The sequence below is a fragment of the Myxocyprinus asiaticus genome, chromosome 17 (assembly GCF_019703515.2).
Source record: "Myxocyprinus asiaticus isolate MX2 ecotype Aquarium Trade chromosome 17, UBuf_Myxa_2, whole genome shotgun sequence".
Lineage (NCBI taxonomy): Eukaryota > Metazoa > Chordata > Actinopteri > Cypriniformes > Catostomidae > Myxocyprinus > Myxocyprinus asiaticus.
The window spans coordinates 45,741,167-45,754,337 of NC_059360.1; the positions used below are offsets into that span (position 1 = coordinate 45,741,167).

General features: G+C 39.2%; 2 protein-coding genes and 1 long non-coding RNA gene across 7 annotated transcripts in view; 1 reads left to right on the forward strand and 2 right to left on the reverse strand.

Moving 5' to 3' along the window:
* Nucleotides 1–721: 721 nt before the first annotated feature.
* LOC127455339 (uncharacterized) lies at nucleotides 722–1,873 on the forward strand. The gene is made up of 3 exons (XR_007899659.1): nucleotides 722–842; nucleotides 948–1,033; nucleotides 1,186–1,873. It is a non-coding gene; the product is annotated as an uncharacterized LOC127455339 (long non-coding RNA).
* A 616-nt stretch (nucleotides 1,874–2,489) lies between these two features.
* Nucleotides 2,490–6,839, reverse strand: LOC127455337 (dual specificity protein phosphatase 23-like). Of its 2 annotated transcripts, none has more exons than XM_051723142.1 (3): nucleotides 6,585–6,839; nucleotides 3,056–3,360; nucleotides 2,490–2,836 (listed from the first exon to the last, which is right to left on the reverse strand). In XM_051723142.1, exons 2-3 carry the CDS (start codon nucleotides 3,323–3,325, stop codon nucleotides 2,648–2,650), a joined length of 459 nt encoding a protein of 152 aa, XP_051579102.1. In that variant the 5' UTR covers nucleotides 3,326–3,360; nucleotides 6,585–6,839; the 3' UTR covers nucleotides 2,490–2,647. The 2 variants fall into 2 exon arrangements, with proteins under 2 accessions (XP_051579102.1, XP_051579101.1); XM_051723141.1 differs by having other exon boundaries at nucleotides 3,056–3,342; nucleotides 6,585–6,831.
* A 3,948-nt stretch (nucleotides 6,840–10,787) lies between these two features.
* LOC127455322 (transcriptional-regulating factor 1) overlaps nucleotides 10,788–13,171 on the reverse strand; it is a 29,807-nt gene continuing 27,423 nt past the window's right edge. For 3 of the 4 annotated variants that reach the window (XM_051723114.1, XM_051723111.1, XM_051723113.1), the window contains 2 exons: nucleotides 11,398–11,582; nucleotides 10,788–11,304 (listed from right to left, as the gene is read on the reverse strand). In XM_051723114.1, the coding sequence (XP_051579074.1) occupies nucleotides 11,010–11,304; nucleotides 11,398–11,582 (480 nt within the window). In that variant the 3' untranslated portion in view covers nucleotides 10,788–11,009. The remainder of the gene's footprint in view (nucleotides 11,305–11,397; nucleotides 11,583–13,171) is intronic. The other variant, XM_051723115.1, reaches the window with a different exon arrangement.

A 13,171-nucleotide genomic window follows, 5' to 3' on the forward strand; every position in this document is an offset into this window, starting at 1 on the left:
AAATAATAAATTAGTTTTAGCAGAAGAATTAAAGTAGGTGCTTTTATAAAAATAGGCCCCCATTCACTTCCATTGTAAGTGCCTCATTGTAACCTCGACTTTTTCTTTCGTTTTAAGAAAAGGAGGTATGAGTCAAAATTATTTTTTGCGGTAATCAACATTATGCCACAAATGCTGCCGATTGAGCTTAACTTGTATTGAATCCGGAATATTCCTTTAACAGTATATAAAACACACACTTTCCCTTATACAGATATATTCATTTCAACCTAAATTCTTTGTTGTTATTCTTAAGTTTCATGTCCAATATCCATTTATCATCTACCCATGTACTGGAGAAAACAACAGTCATCATCCAACCTCAAAAGACATCACAGAATAATGTAAACAACAGAACCCTAAGTGCTAACCCTGATCAGAATGGGTACAAAAGGGTTGGCAAGACTGATAAAACTCCCAACTGGAGATCCATGGAATTGGGATGCTCAAGAGTAGATGGAAAACCATCAAATGACAGACCTGCTGGAACAAGAAGTGCAGCTGTTACAGGCCAAAGTACAGCACATCCTAGAACAGAGTGAGCACCTGTGGAGGCTTTCTCTAGAACTAGTTTCAGAAGAGATGAGATTCAGATGCATGAGGATGAGGAAGATGAGAGGACAGAACAGATGTGGCTTAAGCCAGGAAGTGATTTAGAGGTGAGTCACAATCACAATAAGCAGTTGTAAGTATATGTTGTATGTGCAAGCTTTTATAATTCATTTGTTTGTCTGTCTAGCCAAACAACAGAGAGAGAGGACTGCTGTGTAAGACTGAATCACTTGCTGTCCAGCAAATGGAAGGTAAGTTTTATGAAGAACACAGCTTGGAATTACCCTAAGGATTTCATTTCAAAATCAATCATTGAGTAAACCGTGGCTCAGATCTAACACATTGCTGTAACACAGATGATGACTCGTGGAATTGCAGATGGAGTTACTCAGAAATCTACAGGATATGACAACAAGGTCACACCTGAGAATTTATCACTTGGGTGACTCTCAACAATTTAAATTCTGTCATTATTTACTCACCCTCAGCCCCGGAACTGTATTTTTGGTTGAGCTATTCCTATAATAACCTACTTTAGCGGATATTGGCTGTAATATTTGAATGAAAATCATGTGCTTTTTAACACTTTTGTAGTGAAATGGATCACAAAAGCTTCAAGACTCAGAGCTCCAGAGAATTTGAGCTTTAAGGAGCATCAGCAGCTGTTTTCCTTGGCAAAGATCACTTCAAACAAAGTCAAAGCATCTTGATTCATGACTCCAAAACAGGCAAAACCACTAAGATTGTGACAAAGATTAAGACTGTAAACACGTTAAGAGAGAAACATATAGTTTATTGTTTGTGTCCAAACCCTCCCAACCTGCATGAAAATTGCAACGTTTTATAGACACGGGATGAATTCAAGACAATTGGGCCTTAAAGATATATCCTCCTGAGACCCGAGCGTAACTGCTGTGTGCATTTTCCATTTACCTTTTTGATTTGTAACTAGTAGCACTAAAATTTAATACACATGCAAAAACAAAAATAAAAAATAATGAGCAAATAGTTTTCCTAAAAATGGATGGCAACATACAGTATGTGGACCGTGAGACTAGGTTGTGAATTTTTAAATAATTCCAAGTTATAGAAATTCCTACATATTTTTTATTTTTTTTAATCAAATTGTTTATTATGTTTCAAGGAGTGTTGCTTATTCATGTTGAGACATTACAGACATTACATCAGAAATTAGCATAATTAATTCTGATCCAAAGTATTGGCCAGCATCATCCAATCACTGCCAACCATGTTAAAAAAAAAAAAAAATTGCTTGAACAATTCTGAATCTATGTACTGATTATCATTGTCCCATGTCTGCCAAAGATGTTGAGTGGTCCAAACATCATCTGCAGCCTGAAACTGAACTTTTGATCAGATTTTAGGAGTGAATGCGCTTAACTGCATAGAGAGCTATATGATGCTCCCTTGCTCCCTATTTAGTGAATGACTTAACCTCCAGTGTGCTGTCTGTCTGCACTGGTCTCAGAACAGTTCGAAATGCACCTTACGTTCATTCTAACTCCATATAAAGTCTCTGAAAGCAACATTTTTCAGCTTTTGAATGAACCCACTGATTCTCAATGTAATAATGCACAGTGAATATAGAATTTCTAAGGACAAAATGCGCTAAAGTTTCACAATAAATTGCTCAAATTTTAAAAATGGCATATTGAATGAAACTAGACGCTCTAATCTTTTGACTCAAACAGGTATCAATGTAAAAACTTAATGTGGTTTTTTACCAGATGTAGTTTTGTTGGCGTTTCTCCCAAAGACAAACTAAAAAGTTTAGAAATGTCTCAATGTACCTGAATTCACTCTATATTTTACTTAGAACACAATGTCAATCATAAGTATTAATAGTGTAAATAGCAGGATGTTGGAGTAACTTTAAATACTTTTTTTTAACTTTTATTTAGGTAACAGCAACCTGTAAGGCATGTACAAAGTGCACAAAGTCATGGGATCTTTGAAAATAAATACATAAATTAGAAACAAGTTATTATTCATTGCTTTATAATTCACTATACATCGTAAAAATAATGTTCTTATTTTAAACCTTGTTTTGTTGATAAAACTGCACCACAATTTGTTCCTGCTCTCTGGTTTCAATGGACCCTCGCCTAATGCTTCTGATCTCATTAATGGCGTCAATTCCACTGATTTTCCGGCTTTTCACCAGGTAGCAGGCGAGCATCGTTCCTGTCCTTCCAAACCCATGCATACAGTGCACCGCAACACCCTGCCAAAGTCAAGTATAGACAAACACAGTCTCTCGTAAATGGGAAGTAAATAAAATTGAATATAAATACCTGCCAATACATGCAGATATGAGCTAAACACAGGAATTGATACAACATGAAGGTGTGTAAATGATTAATTTTGTAAATTATTTCCACCCCTTCATTTTCAGGTGAACTATTTCTTTTATATGAGAGTTGAGAGATGGTTTTGTCTTTACCTCTCCTCTTGCATTGGCCTCCTCCACTACAGACAAGAACCGCTTGATCTGATCAAATGTTGGAGCGCAGAAGTCATGTATCCTGATATGGTGAAGGGTCAAGTCTGGACAGGTATCATGGTAAGGAGGTTTGCGCTCACTCAAGGTCACCAGATGCTTAATGCCATTGTTAAGCAGGTACTGATAGTGGGCGGTCATTCTGGGCATTGCCAGCCCTGCCACCTTACCAGGATCCACCCAGGAAAAGTTTGGAGGTTGAGCTGATGCCATGGGTTTCAATCACTTCTCTGTAACAAAAACCTTGGCTGTTTGATGTTTTGGGGAATTAATTAAATCATTTTACATTTATGCATTTGGCAGATGCTTTTATCCAAAATGACTTACAGTGCATTCAGGGTATACATTTTATCAGTTTGTGTGTTCCCTGGGAATCGAACCCATGATCTTGGCGTAATAATGTAACCGTGACCTTAAATAACACTGCATTTTTTAATACATCTTACAGAATCCCACCGTTGAGCAAATATATTAGTTTAGACAAAAATAGATAAATTATATTTTTTATTAATAAATAATATTGTATATTTTTTAGTTTTGTGTTGTAATAATTCAAATTTTCATTAAAATAAACAATAGTATTTTTTAATTAAAAAATAATTGATCTATTTGTTTTTAAACTAATATAAATTATCTTGCTTAATTTCTTAAAATAATGATATATGCCTCATGATGCCATCTATTTTGTGAAGTCCCTCCTGCAGCAAAGCACCCCCACAACATGATGCTGCCACCCCCATGCTTCACGGTTGGGATGGTGTTCTTCGGCTTGCAAGCCTCACCGTTTTTCCTCCAAACATAACGATGGTCATTATGGCTAAACAGTTTAATTTTTGTTTCATTAGACCAGAGGACATTTCTCCAAAAAGTAAGATCTTTGTCCCCATGTGCTCTTGCAAACTGTAGTCTGACTTTTTTATGGTGGTTTTGGAGCAGTGGCTTCTTCCTAGCTGAGCAGTCTTTCAGGTTATGATGATATAGGACTTGTTTTGCTGTGGATATAGATACTTGTCTACCTGTTTCCTCCAGCATCTTCACGAGGTTCTTTGCTGTTGTTCTGGGATTGATTTGCACTTTTTACAACAAACTATGTTCATCTCTAGGAGACAGAATGTGTCTCCTTCCTGATACTGTTGTTTGTACAGATGGATGTGGTAACTTCAGCCATTTGAAAATTGCTCCCAAGGATGAACCAGACTTGTGGAGGTCCACAATTTTTTTCCTGAGGTCTTGGCTGATTTCTTATGATTTTCCCATGATGTCAAGCAAAGAGGCACTGAGTTTGAAGGTAGGCCTTAAAATACATCCACAGGTACACCTCCAGTTCAGTACACCACCTATCAGAAGCTAATTGGCTAATTGTCTAAAGGCTTGACATAATTTTCTGGAATTTTCCAAGCTGCTTAAAGGCAGTTAACTTAGTGTATGTAAGCTTCTGACCCACTGGAATTATGATATAGTCAATTAAAAGTGAAACAATCTGTCTGTAAACAATTGCTGGAAAAATTACTTGTGTTATGCACAAAGTTGATGTCCTAAACGACAAAACTATAGTTTGCTAATATTAAATCTGTGGAGTGGTTAAAAAATGAGTTTTAATGACTTCAACCTAAGTGTATGTAAACTTCTGACTTCAACTGTAAATAATAACCTTATAACATGGGGTTTCAACCTGTTAAGGGCGCTAGATCTGAATCATCACACTGTCATGAGTCTTGTGAATCAGTTCACCAATGACATTCGCACAGATTAATTCAGTGATGGGGGAGAATGCATGTTGTGAAAATTTGAAAACTACATTTTAATAGTATAGTTTGAACATATTTTTGAATAAAATTACAGTTGAAGTCAGATGTTTACATACACTTAGGTTTAAGTCATTAAAACTCATTTTTTAAGCACTCCACAGATTTCATATTAGCAAACTATAGTTTTGTCAAGTCGTTTAGGACATCAACTTTGTGCATGACACAAGTAATGTTTCTAACAATTGTTTACAGACAGATTGCTTCACTTTTAATAGACTATATCACAATTTCAGTGGGTCAGAAGTTTACATACAGTAAGTTAACTGTGCCTTTAAGCAGCTTGGAAAATTCCAGAAAATGATGTCAAGCCTATTTTAGCTTCTGAAAGGCTAATTGGAGTCAATTAGAGGTGTACCTGGGGATGTATTTTAAGGCCTACCTTCAAACTCAGTGCCTCTTTGCTTGACATCATGGGAAAATCAAAAGAAATCAGCCAAGATTTGTGGACCTCCACAAATCTGGTTCATCCTTTGGGGCAATTTCCAAATGCCTGAAGGTACCACGTTCATCTGTACAAACAATAGTACACAAGTATAAACACCATGGGACCACACAGCCATCATACCACTTAGGAACGAGATGAATTCTGTCTCCTAGAGATGAACGTAGTTTGGTGCGAAAAGTGCCAATCAATCCCAGAACAACAGCAAAGGACCTTGTGAAGATGCTGGAGGAAACAGGTAGACAAGTATCTATATCCACAGTAAAAAGAGTCCTATATTGACATAACCTGAAAGACTGCTCAGCAAGGAAGAAGCCACTGCTCCAAAACTGCCATAAAAAAGCCAGACTACAGTTTGCAAGTGCACATGGGGACAAAGATCCTACTTTTTGGAGAAATGTCCTCTGGTCTGATGAAACAAAATGGCCATAATGACCATCGTTATGTTTGGAGGAAAAAGGGTGAGGCTTGCAAGCCCAAGAACACCATTCTATCCGTGAAGCATGGGGGTGGCAGCATCATGTTGTGGGGGTGCTTTGCATACCTCCAAAGTTGTGGCAAAATGGCTTAAGGACAACAAAGTCAAGGTATTGGAGTGGCTATCACAAAGCCCTGACCTCAATCCGACAGAAAATTTGTGGGCAGAACTGAAAAAGTGTGTGCGAGCTAGTAATCCTACAAACCTGACTCAGTTACACCCGTTCTGTCTGGAGGAATGGGCCAAAATTCCAGCAACTTATTGTGAGAAACTTGTGGAAGGTTACCCAAAATGTTTGACCCAAGTTAAACAATTTAAAGGCAATGCTACCAAATACTAGCAAAGTGTATGTAAACTTCTGACCCACTGGCAATGTGATGAAAGAAATAAAAGCTGAAATAAATAATTCTCAACTATTATTCTGACATTTCACATTCTTAAAATAAAGTTGTGATCCTAACTGACCTGATACAGGGAATGTTTTATACGATTAAATGTCAGGAATTGTGAAAAACTGAGTTGAATGTATTTGGCTAAGGTGTATGTAAACTTCTGACTTCAACTGTACATTGTATTGAGCCACGTTATATGACAATGTATTACAATAATATTGCATTTTATAATTGAGCCATTGTCTTATAAAGTTCAATTGTGTCCTTAAGTTTAGCATTCAACCATAAATAATATTGCATTGTATAAGATATTTAGCTCAAGAACAAAACATAATTTAGAACAGGAACATACCTGATCATAAAGAAGGGTCTGTGGTAGATTAATCAATGGTTTTGATTGCAGATATTTATCTTGTTCAGTGTTTACTCGGCGTGGTCTCATAAACACTGAATGTTTGCAGCGGAATTACTATTCCCTTCCCAAACACTTTCTTCATCTAAATACATGTGCATTTGATCTATATAATTTTGTATATCTGTTGGCTATGTGTGAAAATAAAATGTCCGATTTAAATACGCCTTTCTGAACTAAAGACGGTGTTATTACGGAACTCGAGGCACGAAAGTCTCTTCCTCCAGGGGACGCAGTGAGGCTCATTCATACGAATCCTCTGTTGAGTTACTTTCGTATCTGCATATTTTTGTTTGTCCCTTCTTGTTACAAATAAATGTAATCATTTGAATCTCATAAACGTAAAGACTGACATCTGACATGAATGAATAACGAACATAGCAACATCTGTAAAATTATTAAATGATATGTGGAATCCTGTAATCGCAGACGACAGTGATTGGTCCATCGTGACCAGCGTTGAGAAAAGTCACAGGTATCACGTGACAATGATGTTTACAGGCTGCTTCTGCAGTGGTCTGGACATGAAAAATGATAGTGAGAAATTTAAATAGCCCTTGAATTTAAAATAAACATTAAAGATAGTTGAAATAGGGGCGTAATTATTTAGAAACATTGTACCTGATAAGTTGGAAACAACATTTGGCCCTTGTCAAAGTCGCTCAGATCCTGACGCTTGCCCATTTACTTCATCTGTCAGTGGTTTTAATGTTGTGGCTGGTCAGTGTTGTTTATAATGGTGTGCCGATAAATATGGTTTTAAACTTGTTTAATCACCAAGGCAAGACACTAAGGGTTTTCCACTGCCAAATTCAAATTAGTTCAACGTCTCGCGGAGTTGTTTATAATGATTTGCTCTGTGTGGGTGAGACTGCTCTGCGCTAGTGCTGCTCTGTTCATTGAGCCGGCTGATAATCGATCCAGGTAGTGGCTAGCACTGTTACATTCTGCTTTTGGAGCGTTTGCTGTTTCTCTTACGAAACAGAAAATGGACATGTTGCACACATTCAGTGAGTGTTGGCAAACTCTGTAGAAACACCGGTGCGACCTTTTCATTTGTGTAGGCACTCACGAACAACCTTAGTTGACTCAAGATGGCGCCGAGTATGGCTGCTGCGTTGCGAGCTCCGATACAACATTGTAGTTTTTTGTTTGTTTTGTTTACAGTTCTTATGTTTTTTGTCTTGGATGTTGCCTGCCTTATTGTCTATGACAGACAAACACTTTTGGACATTGGTTCTGCAATTACACACCGTAAACTGGAATTCAAATTCCTCAATGCCAACCTACTGTTTACAAATACGGCAGCGGAGCCCTTTGTCTGGGCAGTCCGGCCGCAGAAATGCAGAAGGAAAAGGGGAAATAGAGCCGGCGTTCTCATCAGAGTAAGATGTCGCGCAAATCGACCTCCGCTACCCAGTATTCTACTAGCAAATGTTCAGTCTCTGGACAACAAGCTCTGCGAGCTGAGAGCGTGGATCTCTTTCCAACGAGAGACGAGGGACTGCTGCCATTATCTGCCTTACAGAAACTTGGATGTCTGCTGAGATTCCAGATTCAGCCATCGAACACGCTGGGTTCTCCGTGCACCGAGCGGACAGAGCAAAATACCTCTCAGGTGGTGGTGTATGTTTTATGATCAACAAATCCTGGTGTGATCAGAGGAACGTACATTCTATCAAGTCTTTTTGCTCTCTTGATCTGGAATTTCTCATGCTTCTGTGTCAACCATTCTGGCTACCAAGGGAATTCACAGCGGTCATTATCACTGCTGTGTACATCCTGCCACAAGCCGACACAGACCGGGCACTCAAGGAACTATATGGAAGTATAAGTGAGCAGGAAACCGCGCACCCTGAGGCCACGTTCATTGTGACCGGGGACTTTAACAAAGCCAATCTCAAATCAATCGCACCAAAATACCACCAACATATCAGTTTCAACACACGAGGGGACCAGGTTTTGGACCATTGCTACTCTCCCTTCCGGGATGGCTACAAATCCCTCCCCCGCCCACCATTTGGCAAATCTGACCACTCGTCCGTTCTGCTTCTGCCCGCTTACAGGCAGAAACTGAAACAGGAAGCACCCACCTCAGAACGATCCAGTGCTGGTCAGACCAATAAGACTCTATGCTACAAGACTGTTTTGATCACGCGGAATGGGAGATGATCCGGTCCGCCTCTGATGACAACATCGAGCTTTACGTTGATAGCGTAATGTGTTTCATCAGAAAGTGCATAGAGGATGTTGTTCCGATCAAAACAATACGGATCTACCCCAACCAGAAACCTTGGATTAACAGCAATGTTCGTGCGGCACTTGATGCGCGGACCTCCGCTTTGAATTCCGGGAATGCAGAGGAGCATAAACAAGCCAGTTATGCCCTCCGCAAAACTATCAGAGCAGCAAAACGCCAGTACAGGAACAAGATTTAAGGACAGTTTAACACCACCAACTCTAGAAGCATGTGGCAGGGAATTAATATCATCACAGACTTTAAAGGGAATAAAAACTCTGCTGTGAACACCGCTGCCTATCTCCTGGATGAGCTAAATACTTTTTATGCTCATTTCGAGGGAAATAACACCACCCTCGTGGAGAGAGCTCTTGCGACCGAAGCTACAGAGGTTAGTTCACTATCCGTCTCTGTAGCGGATGTAACCCGATCCTTCCGACGGGTGAATATCCGTAAAGCCGCGGATCCAGACGGCATTCCGGGCCGCATTATCAGAGCGTGCGTGAACCAACTGGCTGGTGTTTTACGGACATTTTCAACCTTTCCCTCTCCTTGTCTGTGGTCCCCACATGCTTCAAAACGTCCACCATTGTGCCTGTACCAAAGCAATCCAAAATCACTTGCTTAAATGACTGGCGTCTTGTTGCTCTGACCTCCATCATCAGCAAATGCTTTGAGAGACTAATCAGAGATTACATCTGCTCTGTGCTGCCTCCATCACTGGACCCATTGCAGTTTGCTTACCGCAACAACCGCTCCACTGATGATGCCATTGCATCTACACTATACACTGCTCTCTCCCATCTGGAAAAAAGGAACACATATGTGAGAATGCTGTTTGTAGACTACAGCTCAGCATTCAACACCATAGTGCCCTCCAAGCTTGATGAGAAACTCCGGGCTCTGGGCTTAAACAGCTCGCTGTGCAGCTGGATCCTGGAATTCCTGTCAAGCAGATGCCAGGTAGTTAGAATGGGCAGTAACATCTCCTCATCACTGACCCTCAACACTGGAGCCCCACAGGGCTGTGTTCTCAGCCCACTCCTGTATTCCTTGTACACACATGACTGTGTGGCAACACATAGCTCATTAAGCCATCATTAAGTTTGCTGATGATACGATGGTGGTAGGTCTGATCACTGACAATGATGAAACAGCCTACAGAGAGGAGGTACACACTCTGACACGCTGGTGTCAGGAGCACAACCTCCCACTCAACATCAGCAAGACAAAGGAGCTTGTGGTGGACTTCAGAAGAAGAGAAAGAGAACACAGCCCCATCACCATCAATGGAACACCAGTGGAGAGAGTCAGCAGCTTCAAGTTCCTCGGTGTCCACATCACTGAGGAACTCACATTTGATTTGATTTGATGGGCTGCTATACGGTGATGTCACTGTGAATACATGCGTGTATTTGTGTGTATGTGGTGGGGTCCCTTTCGCTTCATACAGGTGTGCCACTCAACTGCACGCAGTGTAGAAAGCACGCAACTGACTGGTGCAAGTGTTACATTGCGTCATGGATATTAATGAACCATGTGAAATGTCAATAGATAATAGAGGCGCTCATAATTCAGCAGCCGTGGTGCACCGCTCCTGATTGCATATAGGGGAAACACTAGAATGTGAGTGTTTGCTAATCACTAAGAATCCTGATAGTATTTTGAAAATGACCAAATAAAATGGACAGATAAATTACAGAATACATGATGTGTACGAGAAGATTCAGATAAGCTGACTAAACAAAGCGCAATCTATATTTTATACCTCAAAGTGAATGAAAGATGTCCACCAGGCAGCAAACAGAAATTTTTTCTTGAGATATATGGATATTAAATGCAGTTAGCATCCATAATAATAAGACTGACGTAATAATTGTGAGAGTAATTGCGAATGGGAGAGTATTTGATAATCACTGAGCATCCTGGTGGTTTATTAAAAATTAAATGTGAGACAAAGTCAAATAATTCACAGATATCGAAGATTCAAAGCAGATAAAACAATACACATTATGTACTTTTTACATTTAAAAAGATGTTTCATACTCTTAGTTTTAATATACATGTGGTTATGTCATTTATATAAAACAGTTTGTTTTACTGGCTACAATTTACTGTGTTGCTTTTCAGTGAACTGAACCTTGGGTCATATAGTCCATCGGACTCTGTAGGACAGGAAGTTTTTTCAGATGGCAATCTATTTCCTGGACAGACTCTGCATTTAAAGTTTTGACTTCTGCAATACTATCAAAAGGTAAAGAATGAAGGCTTAGGGGTTGCTTTAGTGGTGTAACAGGACAGCCAGGTGTCATGATGACATTAGCTTGTTCAGGAACCCTAGGAAACTGCCTCAATTGTGCGTCTTCATGCTGACGATGTGTCTTCATATGGGCATTTCGACTCTTCACCTTCATAAACACCCTATGAAACGAGGCATATCATGAATCAGACCAAAACCACTATGATTCAGAACTGTATTGAGATGTTTCTGCTTTGACTCAGAATGTAGCTTACTTTCCACACTCAGTGCAGGGAAATATGAGGGCTGAATCAGTATCTCCACTGGTGGTGCTGTTGGAAGGTGAACTTCTCACAGAAGCCGAACCCAATGCCTGAGTCAAAGTAGAAGTTTTGTGTTCTGCTGGAGATCTACAGAGCAGCCCGACATTGTTCTGGTTCCACGTTTCTCCATTCATCTGCTTTAAGAACAAAAACACTTAAGGGATAATATACAGTCAGCTTGTCATTATTGGAAAATATTCCTTGGCGTGAATTAGTGGTAGACTGACATATATTGGTTTTCCCGATTAATCGGTGCATATAGTTGCTTTTTGGAACTATCGGTTATCTGCAAACATATATGCTCATAGTTGTTGTTTTTTTACAGTGTGAAAGAGTGCACTGAATTCAATGTGAATTAAGAGCTCATTCTAAATCTTTCACCATTGCCAATATTCATGCATATTTTTATATTCACTTTAATGCATATTTTGTTATTTTGATTAGATAATCAAGTGTTTAAAATTGAAGTGAGGGCATGCAAAGAAAAATGCGACTATTAGGAAACATTCTATAAGTTGATTTTTAAAACTATCGGCCGATTAATCTGTTATCGGCTGTTTGCACTTCCTTAGTAATCCGTATCTGTAAAATGCACTATCGGTCGACCTCTGGCATAAAGTGCAAATTGGGTTTCCTGTTTATTAAATGGCTTCTTACCAAATAAATATAAAAATGGACATGCAATTATTTTATTCTGTGAGAAAAAAGAGCACAGATTGATACAGGTATTAGTTTCACCAAGTAGCAGATTTGTTAACTGTGTCCTCTTTTTTGCATTTTTGCAATTTATGGTGACAGATTTGTAGATCATTCCTTTAATACATAAATATGTGCCTGCTGATTGAATGCACAACCTCTCAATAATAATCAATTTTTATCAATTTACCTTTGTATTCGTGCAGATAACCCTTGAAAACAACTTGCAAGTTTAGATTTAACCGTTGATGGCCGATGTGGTCAACGTCTCCAAATGTTAATGCAGGAAAAACTTTTAATGACTGTGAAAACACATACACCTCGGCAAAGGCCACAGTTGCATTTACCCAACTATGACGACTTCCACTTTGCGAACGCGGAAGTGTGAAAAGGGTCCATATATTGGGTTCCACAAAATAGTGATGAAAAGTGGGCTAAAACCCGATCACAAAGTTGACAAATACAGGTACACATTGAACAGATACAATGTGAAGGTGATGTGAATCTGTTTTTGTTTGTTTTTTCCACTGTATATTTTATTAATTTAGTCTGGTTCTTTTTAAGAGGACTCAGGTGTAAACAAACTTTCTTGAACAGTATTTCTATTGGCAGCAGGGCATGTTTGCCCATGACTAGTTCACCCAAAAATGAAAATTATCTTATTATTCACTTACCCTTATGCCATCCCAGATGTGTATGACTGTCTTTCTTCAGCAGAACACAAATTAGGATTTTTAGAAGTTAGAGCACTGTCAGTTCCTTATAATAGAAGTACATGGGTGCCAGCCCTTTGACGGTCCAAAAGTCATATTTAGGCTGCAATAAAGTAATCCACACGACTCAGCTGCTGACGCAAAGCATGATGTAAGCGTGTCAGCGAGTTCATGTAAGAATTTGGAAGTGGCACTTATTTAAAACAGAAGAACGAACACCACGCGAGAGTTCGGCCATTTCAAACAGCATCAGAGACCTTGATGGAAGCGCCAACTTAAAGTTAAAACTTTTTAATTATCGACTTGTTTCTTACATA

Excerpts from the sequence above, each read along its gene's own strand:
- LOC127455337 (XM_051723142.1), bottom strand. The coding sequence starts at position 3,325 with ATGGCATCAGCTCAACCTCCAAACTTTTCCTGGGTGGATCCTGGTAAG. Across the intron at positions 2,837-3,055 it reads AGGCCAATGCAAGAGGAGAG|GGTGTTGCGGTGCACTGTAT; the intron begins GTAAAGACAAAA and ends TGACTTTGGCAG.